The sequence below is a fragment of the Erythrolamprus reginae genome, chromosome 3, assembly GCF_031021105.1.
Source record: "Erythrolamprus reginae isolate rEryReg1 chromosome 3, rEryReg1.hap1, whole genome shotgun sequence".
Taxonomy (NCBI): Eukaryota; Metazoa; Chordata; class Lepidosauria; order Squamata; family Dipsadidae; genus Erythrolamprus; species Erythrolamprus reginae.
Genome location: NC_091952.1, coordinates 1,723,812 through 1,740,433, shown reverse-complemented (window position 1 = coordinate 1,740,433; position 16,622 = coordinate 1,723,812). Strand labels below are relative to the sequence as shown.

The window sequence follows — 16,622 nt, the reverse complement described above, 5'->3', positions numbered from 1 at the left end:
ATCTCCAATAGATAGATAGACAGATATAGACAGATGGTAGGTAGGTGATTAGATAGATAGTTAGACAGATAGATAGATGGATGGATGGACAGACAGATAGACGGACAGACGATAGATATAGATGACAGGTAGGTGAGTAGGTAGTTAGGTAGGAAAGGAGGTAGGTAGGTGAGACAGAGAAACAGGTATGAGAGCTAGCTAGCTAGGTAGATGATAGCTAGCGAGACAGAATAGGTAGGTAGGTAAAAGGATTATAGATGGGTGGGTGGGTAGGTAGGTAGGTAGGTAGATAGATAGATAGATAGATAGATAGATAGATAGATAGATGATAGGTAGATAGATGATAGAGACAGAGAGACAGACAGGTATAATAGCTAGCTAGCTAGGTAGACGATAGATAGATAGATAGATAGATAGATAGATAGATAGATAGATAGATGGATGATAGGTAGATAGATGATAGAGACAGAGAGACAGACAGGTATAATAGCTAGCTAGCTAGGTAGATGATAGATAGATAGATAGATAGATAGATAGATAGATAGATAGATAGATAGATAGACAGACAGAGAGACGGAGGTAGGTAGATGGCAGATTAAATAGATTAGATTAGATAGATATATGGTAGATAGATAGGATAGATAGTATAGATGGGTAGGTACATAATAGATAGATAGACAGATTAGATATAGATAGATTAGATGATTAGATTGGATTGGATTGGATGGATGGATGGACAGAGACACATGATAGGTAGGTAGGTAAATGATAGATTAGACAGACAGACAGGCAGGCAGACAGATTAGAGAGATATGGTAGACAGATGGATGCAGACAATTCAGTTCTAATTTAATGAAGGAGATCAAACCTTCTCAGGTGGGCTAACAGAGGGGAGGGGGGAAGGGTCTCCAAGCCATCCTCACTTGCCTTCCCCCCCAATAGACCCCACCAGCCGCATTGGTTGACCTCTCCCATCTGACCACCTGCGCATCAACCTCCTTTTCTGCCCAGATGTAACCCCACCCTGCCCCAGAGAGTCCTCTCTCCCAGGCCCCGCCCCACGCAAAGGCAAGAGCCGATCCCCTGCCCCCCCTTCCAAGAAGGATATCGGTGTTGTCGTGGCCGAGCAGCCCCAGGAGGGAGTGCACGGCGTTGAGTTCCACCAGGAGGTGGTACAGGTCCGGCATGGTGGCAATCACGTGCATTTCTTGGACGATGTCATTGAGGTCCAGCTCGGAGTCCATGAATCTGGGGAGAGAGAAGCAAGAGGTCAAGCAGGGTCCGAAAGACCAAACAGCCGAGCTTTGATACCAGGACTCTGAACGTAAACTATAGTCAAACGTGTGAGTTTGAAAATGTTGGAAGGAGAGTGGCTGTGACGTCTTCACAGCTGCTTGTTACTTGCTTTGTGTTTGTTTATTGTATTTCACCGCATTCAAGTCTGTTGCTTTGAAGGTGAGCCCTTGGACTACCAAAAGGGTGTTTTGCTTCTACTTTGCTTTGGATAAAAACAGTGTTCACATGTGTGTGTCTGCTTTGTCTACCTTTGCAATTAATTGGGGGCTCGTGCCGGGAGCCAGCAGAACATCTAAGATCTTAAAATCTCCTCCCTCTAAGTCAGAGGTCCCCAACCTTTTTTGCACCAGGGACCGGCTTTAAGCTAGACCAGTTTTCCATGGCCCGGTGGGGGGGGGGGAGCTAGCTGTCAGCGGCGCCGTAAAAGGGGCGATCAAGAGAGGAATGGGTGAATGAATGGACGGAGGGTGGGAAGGAAGGAAGGAAAGAGGGAAGGGACAGCAACAAAAGAAGGGTGCAAAGGAAGCAAGGAAAGGTGTGAAAGGGGAGAGTAAGAGAGGAAGGAGTGAAAGAAGGGAATGAGGGAGGAAAGAAGGGAGGAAGGAAAAGGAAAGCAAGAAATGGAGGGAGGAAAGGAAGGAAAGAAAGAAAGAATGGGGGAAGGGACAAGAACAGAGGAAGGAAGCAAGAAAACTTATGAAAGGGGAGAGTAAGGGAAGAAGGTAGGAAGGAGAAAGAAAAGAAGAAATAGAGGAAGGGAAGGTAAAAGAGAGAAAGAAAAAGAGCAAGAAAGAAAGCAAGAAAGAGAAAGAAAGAAAGGCAACTTCAAAGAAAGGCTCACTGAGCATCTCTCACTCTCTCTCTCTTTCTATCCCTCTTTCTTTCTTTCTCTTCCTTTCTCTCTCTCCTCTTCCTTTCTCTCCTCTCTCTCTCCCTTTCTCTCCCCCCTCTCTCACCCTTTCCCTCTCTCCCTCTCTTGCTATCTCTCCCCCCTCTCCCTCTCTCTTTCTCCCTCTCCCTCTCTTTCTCTCTCTCCCCCCTCTCTCTTTCTCTCTCTCCCCCTCTTTCTCTCTCTTCTTCTCACTTTCTCTCTCTTGTTTTCTTTCTGTCTCTTTTGCTTTCTTTCTCTCTCACTCTTGTTTTCTTTCTCACGCTCTTTCTCTCTCTTGTTCTCTCTCTTGCTATCTCTTTCTCTCCCCCCCTTTCTCACTCTCTCTTTCTCACTTTCTCTCTATCTTGCTGTCTGTTGCTCTCACTCACTCTCGTTCTCTCTCCGTTCTTCTCAGCGATGACGCGCGCACGCCCTGCCCACCTCACCTTTGCGAGAGCACTTTCGCCCCGGGCTCTCAGCAAGGGGGTTTGCAGGAGAGGTGGGGCCGGCGAAGGTGATATTGAATGTCAGGGGAGAACGGGCGGTTGCGCGAGCTCCCTATCCCCCTGCTAGCCCACTCGGAATATTCAAAATAAGAAAAGCCTTCGCCGGCAAAGGTTTTTCTTATTTTGAATATTCCGAGTGGGCTAGCAGGGAGATAGGGAGCGCGTGCAAACGCCCGTTCTCCCCCGACATTCAATATCACCTTCGCCGGCCTCCGCTGAGAAAAGCCTTTGCCGGCATTTCCTCCCGGCGTCAAGGAGGCGCAGCGGCGGGCGGAGAGAGGGGGGGGGCAGCGGCGTCCCTCCTGGCCTTGGCGGGCCGCCCAACCCTCCCCACCTCCTGCAAACGCGGCGGGCGGCGGGGGGAGAGCGAGGAGCCGGTTCCGGCGGGCGCGGGGCTTGGCTGGCTGGCGGGGGGAGCGCCGCTGGTGGTGCGGAAAGGCCGAGGGGGCCCTGGCGCCGCGGACCGGCTGAAAAGCCCCAACGGCCCGGTCCCGGTCCGCGGACCGGCGGTTGGGGACCTCTGCTCTAAGTTCTTCTAATCTTTTCGGGTGGCGTCTGAAGTGGGGGTTAAGCCATCTCCCGTGCTGCCCATTGGATTCATCTGAACTGATGGGTGTGTCGCAATCTTCTCCTTCACTAACATTCCTCTCTGTCTGTAAATCAGGTAAACTGACCAGTTCCAAATCACTCTCTCCTTCGGAAACCAAGCATTCCCCAGGCTGAAAGGGAGCATACACAACAGGCATGTGCACACGTTAGCACACACACACACACACTCTTCTGGCATGCGTACCGAAAAAGGTTCGACATCACTGGCTGAAGAAGAAGCTTCTGGGATGAGAAGCGAAATGTCCTCAAAGAAAAAAGCAAAAAAGTCCACTTGCCTCCTGAAAAAGCACCTTTGGAAGGAGCACGGCCTGGACGAGGGAGACCCTCCGCAGCCTTCTTCAGAATGTCAACCTCCCAGCACAAAGGCCCCGGCCTTTTTGCGAAACGAAGCCCAGAGAAAACAGGTGGAGCCCCCGCAACCCCACTTACTTCTCTGGGTTGTCTGGGAATTTGATCCGGAGCTCCTGGTTCTTGTAAGACCTCTTCTCGAAGGTGAGGATCATCTTCTTCACGGAGCTTTCGTCCAGAGGTTCCTCCTGGCCAAACAAACACAACCCCGTTTAAGGACACAGTCGCGGCCTCCTCTGGCAGCCACAAACCCCACTTTGGATGGATGGATTGAGTGGGTTAGGTAGGTAGGTAGGTAGGTAGGTAGGTAGGTAGGTAGGTAGGTAGATATGATGGATGGATGGATGGATGGATGGATGGATGGATGGATAGATAGATAGATAAATAGATAGATAGATAGATAGATAGATAGATAGATAGATAGATAGATAGACAGACAGATCCTCACCTCTTCCTCCTCCTCCTCCCCCTTTTCAATCATGTGGAGCAGCTTCTTCTTGTCGTCTTCAGACTCCTCAGATGCCGGAGGGTCTTCCTCCCGGTAACGCCCACGTTCCCGAAAGCCGGTCAGCTTGTGCCGTGTCTTCGGCTCCTCGTCGTCGTCATCGCGGGTCCGTTTGGTCCCCCTGTTCGGCTTGGGAAGAAAGGAAGGTTGCGTTGGCAGAAGAAGGCCACCCCCCAGCCCACCCCACATGGGCCCCGAATGAAGGGCAACACCAGGGCCGGAACCACCCAAGGAGGATCACACGGCCCTCCCCACCATCCTCCCTCCCACCCTTTCTTCTCCTTCTCTTTTTCCTTCTTTCTTTCCTAATCCTTCTTTTCCTTCCTTCTTCCCTCCTTTTCCTTTCTCTTTTCTTTTCTTTCTTCTTCCCTCCCTTTCCTTTCGCTTTTCTTTTTCTTCCTTCCTTCCCTCCTTTTCCTTTCCTTCCCCTTATCCTTCTTTCCTTCCTTCCCTCCTTCCCTTTCTCTTTTCCTTCTTTTCCTTTCTTCCTTCTTCCCTCCTTTTCCTTTTCTTTCTTCTTTCCCTCCCTTTCCTTTTCTCTTATCCTTCTTTCCTTCCCTCCTTCCCTTTCCTTCACCTTTGCTTTCTCTTTTTCCTTTTTTCCTTCCTCCCCTCCCTCCCCTCCCTTTCTCTTATCCTTCCTTCCTTCCCTCCCTTTCCTTTTCCTTCACTTCCTCCCTTTTCCAATTTCCTTCCTTTTGTCCATCTGCTCTTCCTTCATATCTGTTAGAAATAATTTTTATTAATTTTCCAATATTATAAAACAGAAATACAAAAATACAAGGAAAAAAGGTGGGGGGAGAAAAACGTAAGAAGGCAAACATCAAATTGAACAAAAAATACATGCAATTATGAACATTAAGAACATTATACAATATATACTGCTCAAAAAATAAATAAAGGAAACACAAGCAACACAATAGAACTCCAAGTAAATCAAACTTGTGTGCAATCAAACTGTCCACTTAGGAAGCAACACTGATTGACCATCAATTCCACCTGCTGTTGTGCACATTCAACTTTGTTCAGAACAAAACATTCCATGAGAATATTTCATCCATTCAGACCTAGGGTGGGGTCTTTGAGGGCTCCCTTTGGTTTTCTGAGCACTGTATTTTACAGTATTTTGTGTCAATATATATATACTACTGCCATGCATTACCATTGGCCTTGGTACTTGTTATGCCATTGATAACCTTGGCATTGGCATCCTTCAGTCTCGAAAGACCATGGCATGAAGCCTGGTAGGTTACCTGGGTAGATAGACATATCATTTTATAGAGAGATATTTTGTCATTCAGATTTTGGTTTTTTCCCGTTTCTTATTTTGGGTCCCAATTTCTATCCAATTACAAAATCTATTCCAAATTCTACAACAGTCCGATTTCTCTCTTTCTTTTAATTCCACCTTCCTCCCTTCCATCTCAGCCCATTCTAAAATCTTACTGGTGCCCATGTCATCTGGGGAGGGGCGTTTTTTCCCTTCCGAGATTGTGCAGAGGGAATTCTGGCTGCAGTCAGTCTGGGAAGAGTCAGGTATGGGTTCCTCTTTCCTCCCTTCGCATCTCAATTTCCTCCTTGCCTCCCCCCCCCCTTCTCCTTGCCAAGTTCCAAAAATAAACACCATTAAAACAAGACAACAAGGCCTGAAAACCATGTTTGGAACTGGACGTACAAAGATCCATGTTCGTTTCATAGAAAAGCAGCTGGATGCTCGTTTTCTGGCTTTTACAGTGGGGCTTTTGCTACTTTAACATTTAATATTTGACTTCTTTTATTATTGTAGTGTATTTTTTATATTGTTGTAAGCCGCCCTGAGTCCCATTGAGATTGGCCAGCATAGAGGTCTAGATGGATGGATGGATGGATGGATGGATAAGATAGATAGATAGAGATAGATAGATTGATTGATTTAAATAATAGATAGATAGATAGATAGATAGATAGATGATAGAGAGATTGATTTAAATAATAGATAGATAGATAGATAGATAGATAGATGATAGAGAGAGAGAGAGAGAGAGATTGATTTAAATAATAGATAGATAAATAAATAGATAGATAGATAGATAGATGATAGATAGATTGATTTAAATAATAGATAGATAGATAGATAGATGAGAGAGAGAGAGAGAGAGAGAGAGATGTTATAAGTGTTTTTGGTCTCTCTCTCTCTTCATTTTCTGTTAGTTTTTGAAAAGGAATTAAAAACAGAACGCAGAAGACATTTGGCTCACCCCAAAGACCCAGGGCCTGCCCCCCGAGTCTCAGGGACCCAATGAGACCCCCATGGCTGCTCTTTCAGGGCCCCTCTCTTGCCCCCCCCTTGGGTTGCAGGCAGACTCCGTTATCCCATTGAGAGCAATGAGCCTCTCCGCCTACTGAGTTGAGCATTGAAGCCCCTCACGAAGGGCTGGGCCAGACCAGGAGGGGAGGGGACGTGGGACCCTCATGGTTCTTGACAAAAGTGTACTTTATGGACTCTGAGAGCACCTGCACCAAAGATGTTCTATTTTATTCTATTCCATTCTTTGGGGATTCCATATTCCATCCCATTCAGCAGCTCCTTAAAAGTCTGACCTGGAAGCCCCGGTCAGCCGCAGCCTCATCCGCCCAACACACCAGGGCTGAATCTGGGATGAGCGCAGCCAAAGTAACTTGGGCAGGAATTAACGCACTCGGTTTAATCTCATTTAAGACGACGCCGGCTGCAAAAGCAAATATCCGCCCGGTTACTATGGTGCCGGCAAGCCGTGCGTTGCAAAGGATGAAGTGGGGGGGGCTTTCTGGATGCCAGCGGGCGAAGTCTCCAGCCGTCCCAGAGAGCCACTTATTAGCTACCAATTTGGGAGTCTTTGGGGGAAGCACGCCCCCCCCCCCAAGTCACAAACAGGATCTGGTCTCTCCAAGGGGGCCTTGGAATCTTTGGGGATCGGCCCCTGGGGGATGAAGACAGCCTCCTCCCAGCCCTGGACTGGCCAGGAATGCCGGAAAAAAGAGGGATCCGCCTGGCCTCGTGCAAGTTCGGAAATAGGGAATTAAGATTAAGGAGCTTCATAGCAATAGCACTTATATCCCACTTCCTTCTGCTTTTACAGCCCTCTGTAAGCGGAATCAGCCTCTTGCCCCCAACAATCTGGGTCATCATTTGACCCACCAAAGAAGGAAGGAAGGAAGGAAGGAAGGAAGGAAGGAAGGAAGGAAGGAAGGAAGGAAGGAAGGAAGGAAGGGAGGAAGGGCAATAGCATTTAGACTTATATCCCACTTCCTAGTGCTTTTCCAGCCCTCTCTAAGCAGTTTATAGAATCAGCCTCTTGCCCCCAACAATCTGGGTCCTTATTTGACCCACAAAGGAAGGAAGGAAGGAAGGAAGGAAGGAAGGAAGGAAGGAAGGAAGGAAGGAAGGAAGGAAGGGCAATAGCATTTAGACTTATATCCCACTTCCTAGTGCTTTTCCAGCCCTCTCTAAGCAGTTTATAGAATCAGCCTCTTGCCCCCAACAATATGGGTCCTTATTTGACCCACAAAGGAAGGATGGAAGTCTGAGTCAATCTGGAGCCGGTGGTGAGATTTGAACTGCTGAACTACAGCTAGTAGTTAGCTCAAGAAGCCTGCAGTGCTGCACTCTGAGCACTGAGCCCCCCCGGCTGCAGAAAAGATGCAGGGTCTCCCATTTGGGAGGAGGAGGAGGAGGAGGGGAAGTTGGACTAGAAGACCTCCAAGGTCCCTTCCAACTCTGTTATTGAGGGAGGGAAAGGAAGAGAAGAAAGAGGAGGAGGAGAAAGAGAAAGAGAAAAAGGAGAGGAAGAGAAGGAAGAAGAGAAAGAGAAAGAGTAGCAGGAGCAAGAGGAAAAGGAAGGGAGGGAGAAAAGGGGGAGGAGGAGAAGGAGCAGGCGGAGGAGGAGAAGGAAGAGAAAGAGGAGCAGGAGCAAATTAAAAGGAGAGGGAGAAAAAGGAAAGAAAGGAGAAAAAGGAAGAGAAGGAGAGAAGGGAAAGGAAGAGGAGGAGGAGCAGGAGGAGAAAGAGGAGGAGGAGAAAGAGAAAAAGGAGAGGAAGAGAAGGAAGAACAGGAAGAGAAAGAGTAGCAGGAGCAAGAGGAAAAGGAAGGGAGGGAGAAAAGGGGGAGGAGGAGAAGGAGCAGGCGGAGGAGGAGAAGGAAGAGAAAGAGTAGCAGGAGCAAGATTAAAAGGAGAGGGAGAAAAAGGAAAGAAAGGAGAAAAAGGAAGAGAAGGAGAGAAGGGAAAGGAAGAGGAGGAGGAGCAGGAGGAGAAAGAGGAGGAGGAGAAAGAGAAAAAGGAGAGGAAGAGAAGGAAGAACAGGAAGAGAAAGAGTAGCAGGAGCAAATTAAAAGGAGAGGGAGAAAAAGGAAAGAAAGGAGAAAAAGGAAGAGAAGGAGAGAAGGGAAAGGAAGAGGAGGAGGAGCAGGAGGAGAAAGAGGAGGAGGAGAAAGAGAAAAAGGAGAGGAAGAGAAGGAAGAACAGAAAGAGAAAGAGTAGCAGGAGCAAGAGGAAAAGGAAGGGAGGGAGAAAAGGGGGAGGAGGAGAAGGAGCAGGCGGAGGAGGAGAAGGAAGAGAAAGAGGAGCAGGAGCAAATTAAAAGGAGAGGGAGAAAAAGGAAAGAAAGGAGAAAAAGGAAGAGAAGGAGAGAAGGGAAAGGAAGAGGAGGAGGAGCAGGAGGAGAAAGAGGAGGAGGAGAAAGAGAAAAAGGAGAGGAAGAGAAGGAAGAACAGGAAGAGAAAGAGTAGCAGGAGCAAATTAAAAGGAGAGGGAGAAAAAGGAAAGAAAGGAGAAAAAGGAAGAGAAGGAGAGAAGGGAAAGGAAGAGGAGGAGGAGCAGGAGGAGAAAGAGGAGGAGGAGAAAGAGAAAAAGGAGAGGAAGAGAAGGAAGAACAGAAAGAGAAAGAGTAGCAGGAGCAAGAGGAAAAGGAAGGGAGGGAGAAAAGGGGGAGGAGGAGAAGGAGCAGGCGGAGGAGGAGAAGGAAGAGAAAGAGGAGCAGGAGCAAATTAAAAGGAGAGGGAGAAAAAGGAAAGAAAGGAGAAAAAGGAAGAGAAGGAGAGAAGGGAAAGGAAGAGGAGGAGGAGCAGGAGGAGAAAGAGGAGGAGGAGAAAGAGAAAAAGGAGAGGAAGAGAAGGAAGAACAGGAAGAGAAAGAGTAGCAGGAGCAAATTAAAAGGAGAGGGAGAAAAAGGAAAGAAAGGAGAAAAAGGAAGAGAAGGAGAGAAGGGAAAGGAAGAGGAGGAGGAGCAGGAGGAGAAAGAGGAGGAGGAGAAAGAGAAAAAGGAGAGGAAGAGAAGGAAGAACAGAAAGAGAAAGAGTAGCAGGAGCAAGAGGAAAAGGAAGGGAGGGAGAAAAGGGGGAGGAGGAGAAGGAGCAGGCGGAGGAGGAGAAGGAAGAGAAAGAGGAGCAGGAGCAAATTAAAAGGAGAGGGAGAAAAAGGAAAGAAAGGAGAAAAAGGAAGAGAAGGAGAGAAGGGAAAGGAAGAGGAGGAGCAGGAGGAGAAAGAGGAGGAGGAGAAAGAGAAAAAGGAGAGGAAGAGAAGGAAGAACAGGAAGAGAAAGAGTAGCAGGAGCAAATTAAAAGGAGAGGGAGAAAAAGGAAAGAAAGGAGAAAAAGGAAGAGAAGGAGAGAAGGGAAAGGAAGAGGAGGAGGAGCAGGAGGAGAAAGAGGAGGAGGAGAAAGAGAAAAAGGAGAGGAAGAGAAGGAAGAACAGAAAGAGAAAGAGTAGCAGGAGCAAATTAAAAGGAGAGGGAGAAAAAGGAAAGAAAGGAGAAAAAGGAAGAGAAGGAGAGAAGGGAAAGGAAGAGGAGGAGGAGCAGGAGGAGAAAGAGGAGAAAGAGAAAGAGAAAAAGGAGAGGAAGAGAAGGAAGAACAGAAAGAGAAAGAGTAGCAGGAGCAAATTAAAAGGAGAGGGAGAAAAAGGAAAGAAAGGAGAAAAAGGAAGAGAAGGAGAGAAGGGAAAGGAAGAGGAGGAGGAGCAGGAGGAGAAAGAGGAGAAAGAGAAAGAGAAAAAGGAGAGGAAGAGAAGGAAGAACAGAAAGAGAAAGAGTAGCAGGAGCAAATTAAAAGGAGAGGGAGAAAAAGGAAAGAAAGGAGAAAAAGGAAGAGAAGGAGAGAAGGGAAAGGAAGAGGAGGAGCAGGAGGAGAAAGAGGAGGAGGAGAAAGAGAAAAAGGAGAGGAAGAGAAGGAAGAACAGAAAGAGAAAGAGTAGCAGGAGCAAATTAAAAGGAGAGGGAGAAAAAGGAAAGAAAGGAGAAAAAGGAAGAGAAGGAGAGAAGGGAAAGGAAGAGGAGCAGGAGCAGGAGGAGAAAGAGGAGAAAGAGAAAGAGAAAAAGGAGAGGAAGAGAAGGAAGAACAGAAAGAGAAAGAGTAGCAGGAGCAAATTAAAAGGAGAGGGAGAAAAAGGAAAGAAAGGAGAAAAAGGAAGAGAAGGAGAGAAGGGAAAGGAAGAGGAGGAGGAGCAGGAGGAGAAAGAGGAGGAGGAGAAAGAGAAAAAGGAGAGGAAGAGAAGGAAGAACAGAAAGAGAAAGAGTAGCAGGAGCAAATTAAAAGGAGAGGGAGAAAAAGGAAAGAAAGGAGAAAAAGGAAGAGAAGGAGAGAAGGGAAAGGAAGAGGAGGAGCAGGAGGAGAAAGAGGAGAAAGAGAAAGAGAAAAAGGAGAGGAAGAGAAGGAAGAACAGAAAGAGAAAGAGTAGCAGGAGCAAATTAAAAGGAGAGGGAGAAAAAGGAAAGAAAGGAGAAAAAGGAAGAGAAGGAGAGAAGGGAAAGGAAGAGGAGGAGGAGCAGGAGGAGAAAGAGGAGGAGGAGAAAGAGAAAAAGGAGAGGAAGAGAAGGAAGAACAGAAAGAGAAAGAGTAGCAGGAGCAAATTAAAAGGAGAGGGAGAAAAAGGAAAGAAAGGAGAAAAAGGAAGAGAAGGAGAGAAGGGAAAGGAAGAGGAGGAGGAGCAGGAGGAGAAAGAGGAGGAGGAGAAAGAGAAAAAGGAGAGGAAGAGAAGGAAGAACAGAAAGAGAAAGAGTAGCAGGAGCAAATTAAAAGGAGAGGGAGAAAAAGGAAAGAAAGGAGAAAAAGGAAGAGAAGGAGAGAAGGGAAAGGAAGAGGAGGAGGAGCAGGAGGAGAAAGACGAGAAAGAGAAAGAGAAAAAGGAGAGGAAGAGAAGGAAGAACAGGAAGAGAAAGAGTAGCAGGAGCAAGAGGAAAAGGAAGGGAGGGAGAAAAGGGGGAGGAGGAGAAGGAGCAGGCGGAGGAGGAGAAGGAAGAGAAAGAGTAGCAGGAGCAAGATTAAAAGGAGAGGGAGAAAAAGGAAAGAAAGGAGAAAAAGGAAGAGAAGGAGAGAAGGGAAAGGAAGAGGAGGAGGAGCAGGAGGAGAAAGAGGAGGAGGAGAAAGAGAAAAAGGAGAGGAAGAGAAGGAAGAACAGGAAGAGAAAGAGTAGCAGGAGCAAATTAAAAGGAGAGGGAGAAAAAGGAAAGAAAGGAGAAAAAGGAAGAGAAGGAGAGAAGGGAAAGGAAGAGGAGGAGGAGCAGGAGGAGAAAGAGGAGGAGGAGAAAGAGAAAAAGGAGAGGAAGAGAAGGAAGAACAGAAAGAGAAAGAGTAGCAGGAGCAAGAGGAAAAGGAAGGGAGGGAGAAAAGGGGGAGGAGGAGAAGGAGCAGGCGGAGGAGGAGAAGGAAGAGAAAGAGTAGCAGGAGCAAGATTAAAAGGAGAGGGAGAAAAAGGAAAGAAAGGAGAAAAAGGAAGAGAAGGAGAGAAGGGAAAGGAAGAGGAGGAGGAGCAGGAGGAGAAAGAGGAGGAGGAGAAAGAGAAAAAGGAGAGGAAGAGAAGGAAGAACAGGAAGAGAAAGAGTAGCAGGAGCAAATTAAAAGGAGAGGGAGAAAAAGGAAAGAAAGGAGAAAAAGGAAGAGAAGGAGAGAAGGGAAAGGAAGAGGAGGAGGAGCAGGAGGAGAAAGAGGAGGAGGAGAAAGAGAAAAAGGAGAGGAAGAGAAGGAAGAACAGAAAGAGAAAGAGTAGCAGGAGCAAATTAAAAGGAGAGGGAGAAAAAGGAAAGAAAGGAGAAAAAGGAAGAGAAGGAGAGAAGGGAAAGGAAGAGGAGGAGGAGCAGGAGGAGAAAGAGGAGAAAGAGAAAGAGAAAAAGGAGAGGAAGAGAAGGAAGAACAGAAAGAGAAAGAGTAGCAGGAGCAAGAGGAAAAGGAAGGGAGGGAGAAAAGGGGGAAGAGGAGAAGGAGCAGGCGGAGGAGGAGAAGGAAGAGAAAGAGTAGCAGGAGCAAGATTAAAAGGAGAGGGAGAAAAAGGAAAGAAAGGAGAAAAAGGAAGAGAAGGAGAGAAGGGAAAGGAAGAGGAGGAGGAGCAGGAGGAGAAAGAGGAGGAGGAGAAAGAGAAAAAGGAGAGGAAGAGAAGGAAGAACAGGAAGAGAAAGAGTAGCAGGAGCAAATTAAAAGGAGAGGGAGAAAAAGGAAAGAAAGGAGAAAAAGGAAGAGAAGGAGAGAAGGGAAAGGAAGAGGAGGAGGAGCAGGAGGAGAAAGAGGAGGAGGAGAAAGAGAAAAAGGAGAGGAAGAGAAGGAAGAACAGAAAGAGAAAGAGTAGCAGGAGCAAGAGGAAAAGGAAGGGAGGGAGAAAAGGGGGAGGAGGAGAAGGAGCAGGCGGAGGAGGAGAAGGAAGAGAAAGAGGAGCAGGAGCAAATTAAAAGGAGAGGGAGAAAAAGGAAAGAAAGGAGAAAAAGGAAGAGAAGGAGAGAAGGGAAAGGAAGAGGAGGAGGAGCAGGAGGAGAAAGAGGAGGAGGAGAAAGAGAAAAAGGAGGGGAAGAGAAGGAAGAACAGGAAGAGAAAGAGTAGCAGGAGCAAATTAAAAGGAGAGGGAGAAAAAGGAAAGAAAGGAGAAAAAGGAAGAGAAGGAGAGAAGGGAAAGGAAGAGGAGGAGGAGCAGGAGGAGAAAGAGGAGGAGGAGAAAGAGAAAAAGGAGAGGAAGAGAAGGAAGAACAGAAAGAGAAAGAGTAGCAGGAGCAAGAGGAAAAGGAAGGGAGGGAGAAAAGGGGGAGGAGGAGAAGGAGCAGGCGGAGGAGGAGAAGGAAGAGAAAGAGGAGCAGGAGCAAATTAAAAGGAGAGGGAGAAAAAGGAAAGAAAGGAGAAAAAGGAAGAGAAGGAGAGAAGGGAAAGGAAGAGGAGGAGGAGCAGGAGGAGAAAGAGGAGGAGGAGAAAGAGAAAAAGGAGAGGAAGAGAAGGAAGAACAGGAAGAGAAAGAGTAGCAGGAGCAAATTAAGAGGAGAGGGAGAAAAAGGAAAGGAGAAAAAGGAAGAGAAGGAGAGAAGGGAAAGGAAGAGGAGGAGGAGCAGGAGGAGAAAGAGGAGGAGAAAGAGAAAAAGGAGAGGAAGAGAAGGAAGAACAGAAAGAGAAAGAGTAGCAGGAGCAAATTAAAAGGAGAGGGAGAAAAAGGAAAGAAAGGAGAAAAAGGAAGAGAAGGAGAGAAGGGAAAGGAAGAGGAGGAGGAGCAGGAGGAGAAAGAGGAGGAGGAGAAAGAGAAAAAGGAGAGGAAGAGAAGGAAGAACAGATAGAGAAAGAGTAGCAGGAGCAAATTAAAAGGAGAGGGAGAAAAAGGAAAGAAAGGAGAAAAAGGAAGAGAAGGAGAGAAGGGAAAGGAAGAGGAGGAGGAGCAGGAGGAGAATGAGGAGAAAGAGAAAGAGAAAAAGGAGAGGAAGAGAAGGAAGAACAGAAAGAGAAAGAGTAGCAGGAGCAAATTAAAAGGAGAGGGAGAAAAAGGAAAGAAAGGAGAAAAAGGAAGAGAAGGAGAGAAGGGAAAGGAAGAGGAGGAGGAGCAGGAGGAGAAAGAGGAGAAAGAGAAAGAGAAAAAGGAGAGGAAGAGAAGGAAGAACAGAAAGAGAAAGAGTAGCAGGAGCAAATTAAAAGGAGAGGGAGAAAAAGGAAAGAAAGGAGAAAAAGGAAGAGAAGGAGAGAAGGGAAAGGAAGAGGAGGAGGAGCAGGAGGAGAAAGAGGAGGAGGAGAAAGAGAAAAAGGAGAGGAAGAGAAGGAAGAACAGAAAGAGAAAGAGTAGCAGGAGCAAATTAAAAGGAGAGGGAGAAAAAGGAAAGAAAGGAGAAAAAGGAAGAGAAGGAGAGAAGGGAAAGGAAGAGGAGCAGGAGCAGGAGGAGAAAGAGGAGAAAGAGAAAGAGAAAAAGGAGAGGAAGAGAAGGAAGAACAGAAAGAGAAAGAGTAGCAGGAGCAAATTAAAAGGAGAGGGAGAAAAAGGAAAGAAAGGAGAAAAAGGAAGAGAAGGAGAGAAGGGAAAGGAAGAGGAGGAGGAGCAGGAGGAGAAAGAGGAGAAAGAGAAAGAGAAAAAGGAGAGGAAGAGAAGGAAGAACAGAAAGAGAAAGAGTAGCAGGAGCAAATTAAAAGGAGAGGGAGAAAAAGGAAAGAAAGGAGAAAAAGGAAGAGAAGGAGAGAAGGGAAAGGAAGAGGAGGAGGAGCAGGAGGAGAAAGAGGAGGAGGAGAAAGAGAAAAAGGAGAGGAAGAGAAGGAAGAACAGAAAGAGAAAGAGTAGCAGGAGCAAATTAAAAGGAGAGGGAGAAAAAGGAAAGAAAGGAGAAAAAGGAAGAGAAGGAGAGAAGGGAAAGGAAGAGGAGGAGGAGCAGGAGGAGAAAGACGAGAAAGAGAAAGAGAAAAAGGAGAGGAAGAGAAGGAAGAACAGGAAGAGAAAGAGTAGCAGGAGCAAGAGGAAAAGAAAGGGAGGGAGAAAAGGGGGAAGAGGAGCAGGAGATGAAGAGGAGGAGGAGGAGCAGAAAGAGAAAAAGGAAGAGGAGGAGAGGAGGAGGGAAAAGGAGAAGGAGAAGGAGCAGAAGGAGGAAGAGGAGGAGAGGAAAAGGGAAAGGAAGAAAAGTAGCAGGAAGAAAAAGAGGAGGAACAGGAGGAGGAGGAAGAGGAAGATGAAGAGCCCAACTCCTCTGGGGTCCTTAGTGCTCTCCGAGCTGGGCTTTTTTCTTGGAGACATTTCGCGACCCAGCTAAATGATGCCATCAGTGCTCGAAGGGATCGCACACCCTGTGAGCCGCCCCGAGTCTGCGGAGAGGGGCGGCATACAAATTTAATAAATAATAATAATAATAAAAATAACACCCACCAGAAACTTTACGGCTCCCTCCAGCTGGGGGACTCAACCGTCCTGCAGAGACAGCAAATCCCAGCCAGCAGCCGTAGAACCGGAGGCCCCCAAGAAACCCATGTCCATACAAATCTAATAAATAATGTACGATTTCACATTTAAATATGTTAAAGGTTAAATAAGGTTCAGGAGGGAAGTGTTTTTAATAGGAAAGTGAACACAAGAACAAGGGGACACAATCTGAAGTTAGTTGGGGGAAAGATCAAAAGCAACATGAGAAAATATTATTTCACTGAAAGAGTAGTAGATCCTTGGAACAAACTTCCAGCAGACGTGGTTGGTAAATCCAGTCACTGAATGTAAACATGCCTGGGATAAACATAGATCCATCCTAAGATAAAGTACAGGAAATGGTATAAGGGCAGACTAGATGGACCAAGAGGTCTTTTTCTGCCATCAATCTTCTATGTTTCTATTTCTGAGAACCGCCCTGATTCTAGAATGAAACCAACATAAGGCCAGAGAGGCTTGAAAGAGGCCTGAATAAATGCAATTTATTTATTTGTTTGTTTGCTTGTTTGTTTATTTCCTTCCTTCCTTCCTTTCCTTCTCTCTCTCTCTCTCTCTCTCTCTCACATACACACACACAAATACACAATCCCCTCGCTGCAGGAGTGTTGCATTTCCAAAGCAGGGAGGAAAAATGATGAAGAAAATCAATTTTCCTTTACCCTGCAAATGTTTGCTGGGGAGAGAAGTGAGGCTGATGAAATACGGCGCAGAATTACATTTTTATAATGTCTTCCTTGCCATATGCAAATTACATCAGGAGTACTTAGAATTAAATGAGGGGGCAATCCATCATGGCCAAAGCACCCTGTCCAAAAACACACAATTAAAAGAAAAGAAAAGAAGAAATCCTGAAGAAATAATGAAAGGTGAAAAATGAATGTTTTCCCTCGGGATTAGGAGTTAAAAAAATATCAATAGAAGGAAATATTTATAGCTCAGGACTAAAGAGGCTCCAGGAGCCTGGTTGTTTTCATGCAGATGTTTCGCGACCCAGCTAGGTAGCGCCATCAGTGCTAGGAAGAAGTGAGGTTTGCAGAGAAGGGGGGGAGGGCGACCTTTCATGACCCAGCTAGGGAACAGCATCAGTGCTAGAAGGGAGGTGAATCGGTCTTGGTCATCTTCCTTCTAGGATTGATGATGTTGCCTAGGGAGGTCACAAAATGTTTTGCAAAATGATAGCAATAGCATTTAGACGTATAGACCTCTTCATAGTGCTCTTATAGCCCCCTCTCAGCAGATTGCAGAATCAGCCTCTGGCCCCCAACAATCTGGGTCCTCATTTGACCCACCAAGGAAGGAAGGAAGGAAGGGAGGGAGGGAGGGAGGAGGAGGAAGGAAGG

At 46.7% G+C, this 16,622-nt stretch overlaps 1 protein-coding gene across 1 annotated transcript in view; it reads right to left on the bottom strand.

Annotated features, from left to right (window-relative positions):
- The window catches only part of CTNNBL1 (catenin beta like 1), a 105,790-nt gene that overhangs the window by 79,484 nt on the left and 9,684 nt on the right, over positions 1-16,622 (bottom strand). Inside the window, exons 2-4 of the mRNA XM_070744258.1 lie at positions 4,079-4,264; positions 3,712-3,818; positions 1,109-1,248 (exon numbers count right to left, since the gene is read on the bottom strand). Of these exons, the coding sequence (XP_070600359.1) occupies positions 1,109-1,248; positions 3,712-3,818; positions 4,079-4,264 (433 nt within the window). The remainder of the gene's footprint in view (positions 1-1,108; positions 1,249-3,711; positions 3,819-4,078; positions 4,265-16,622) is intronic.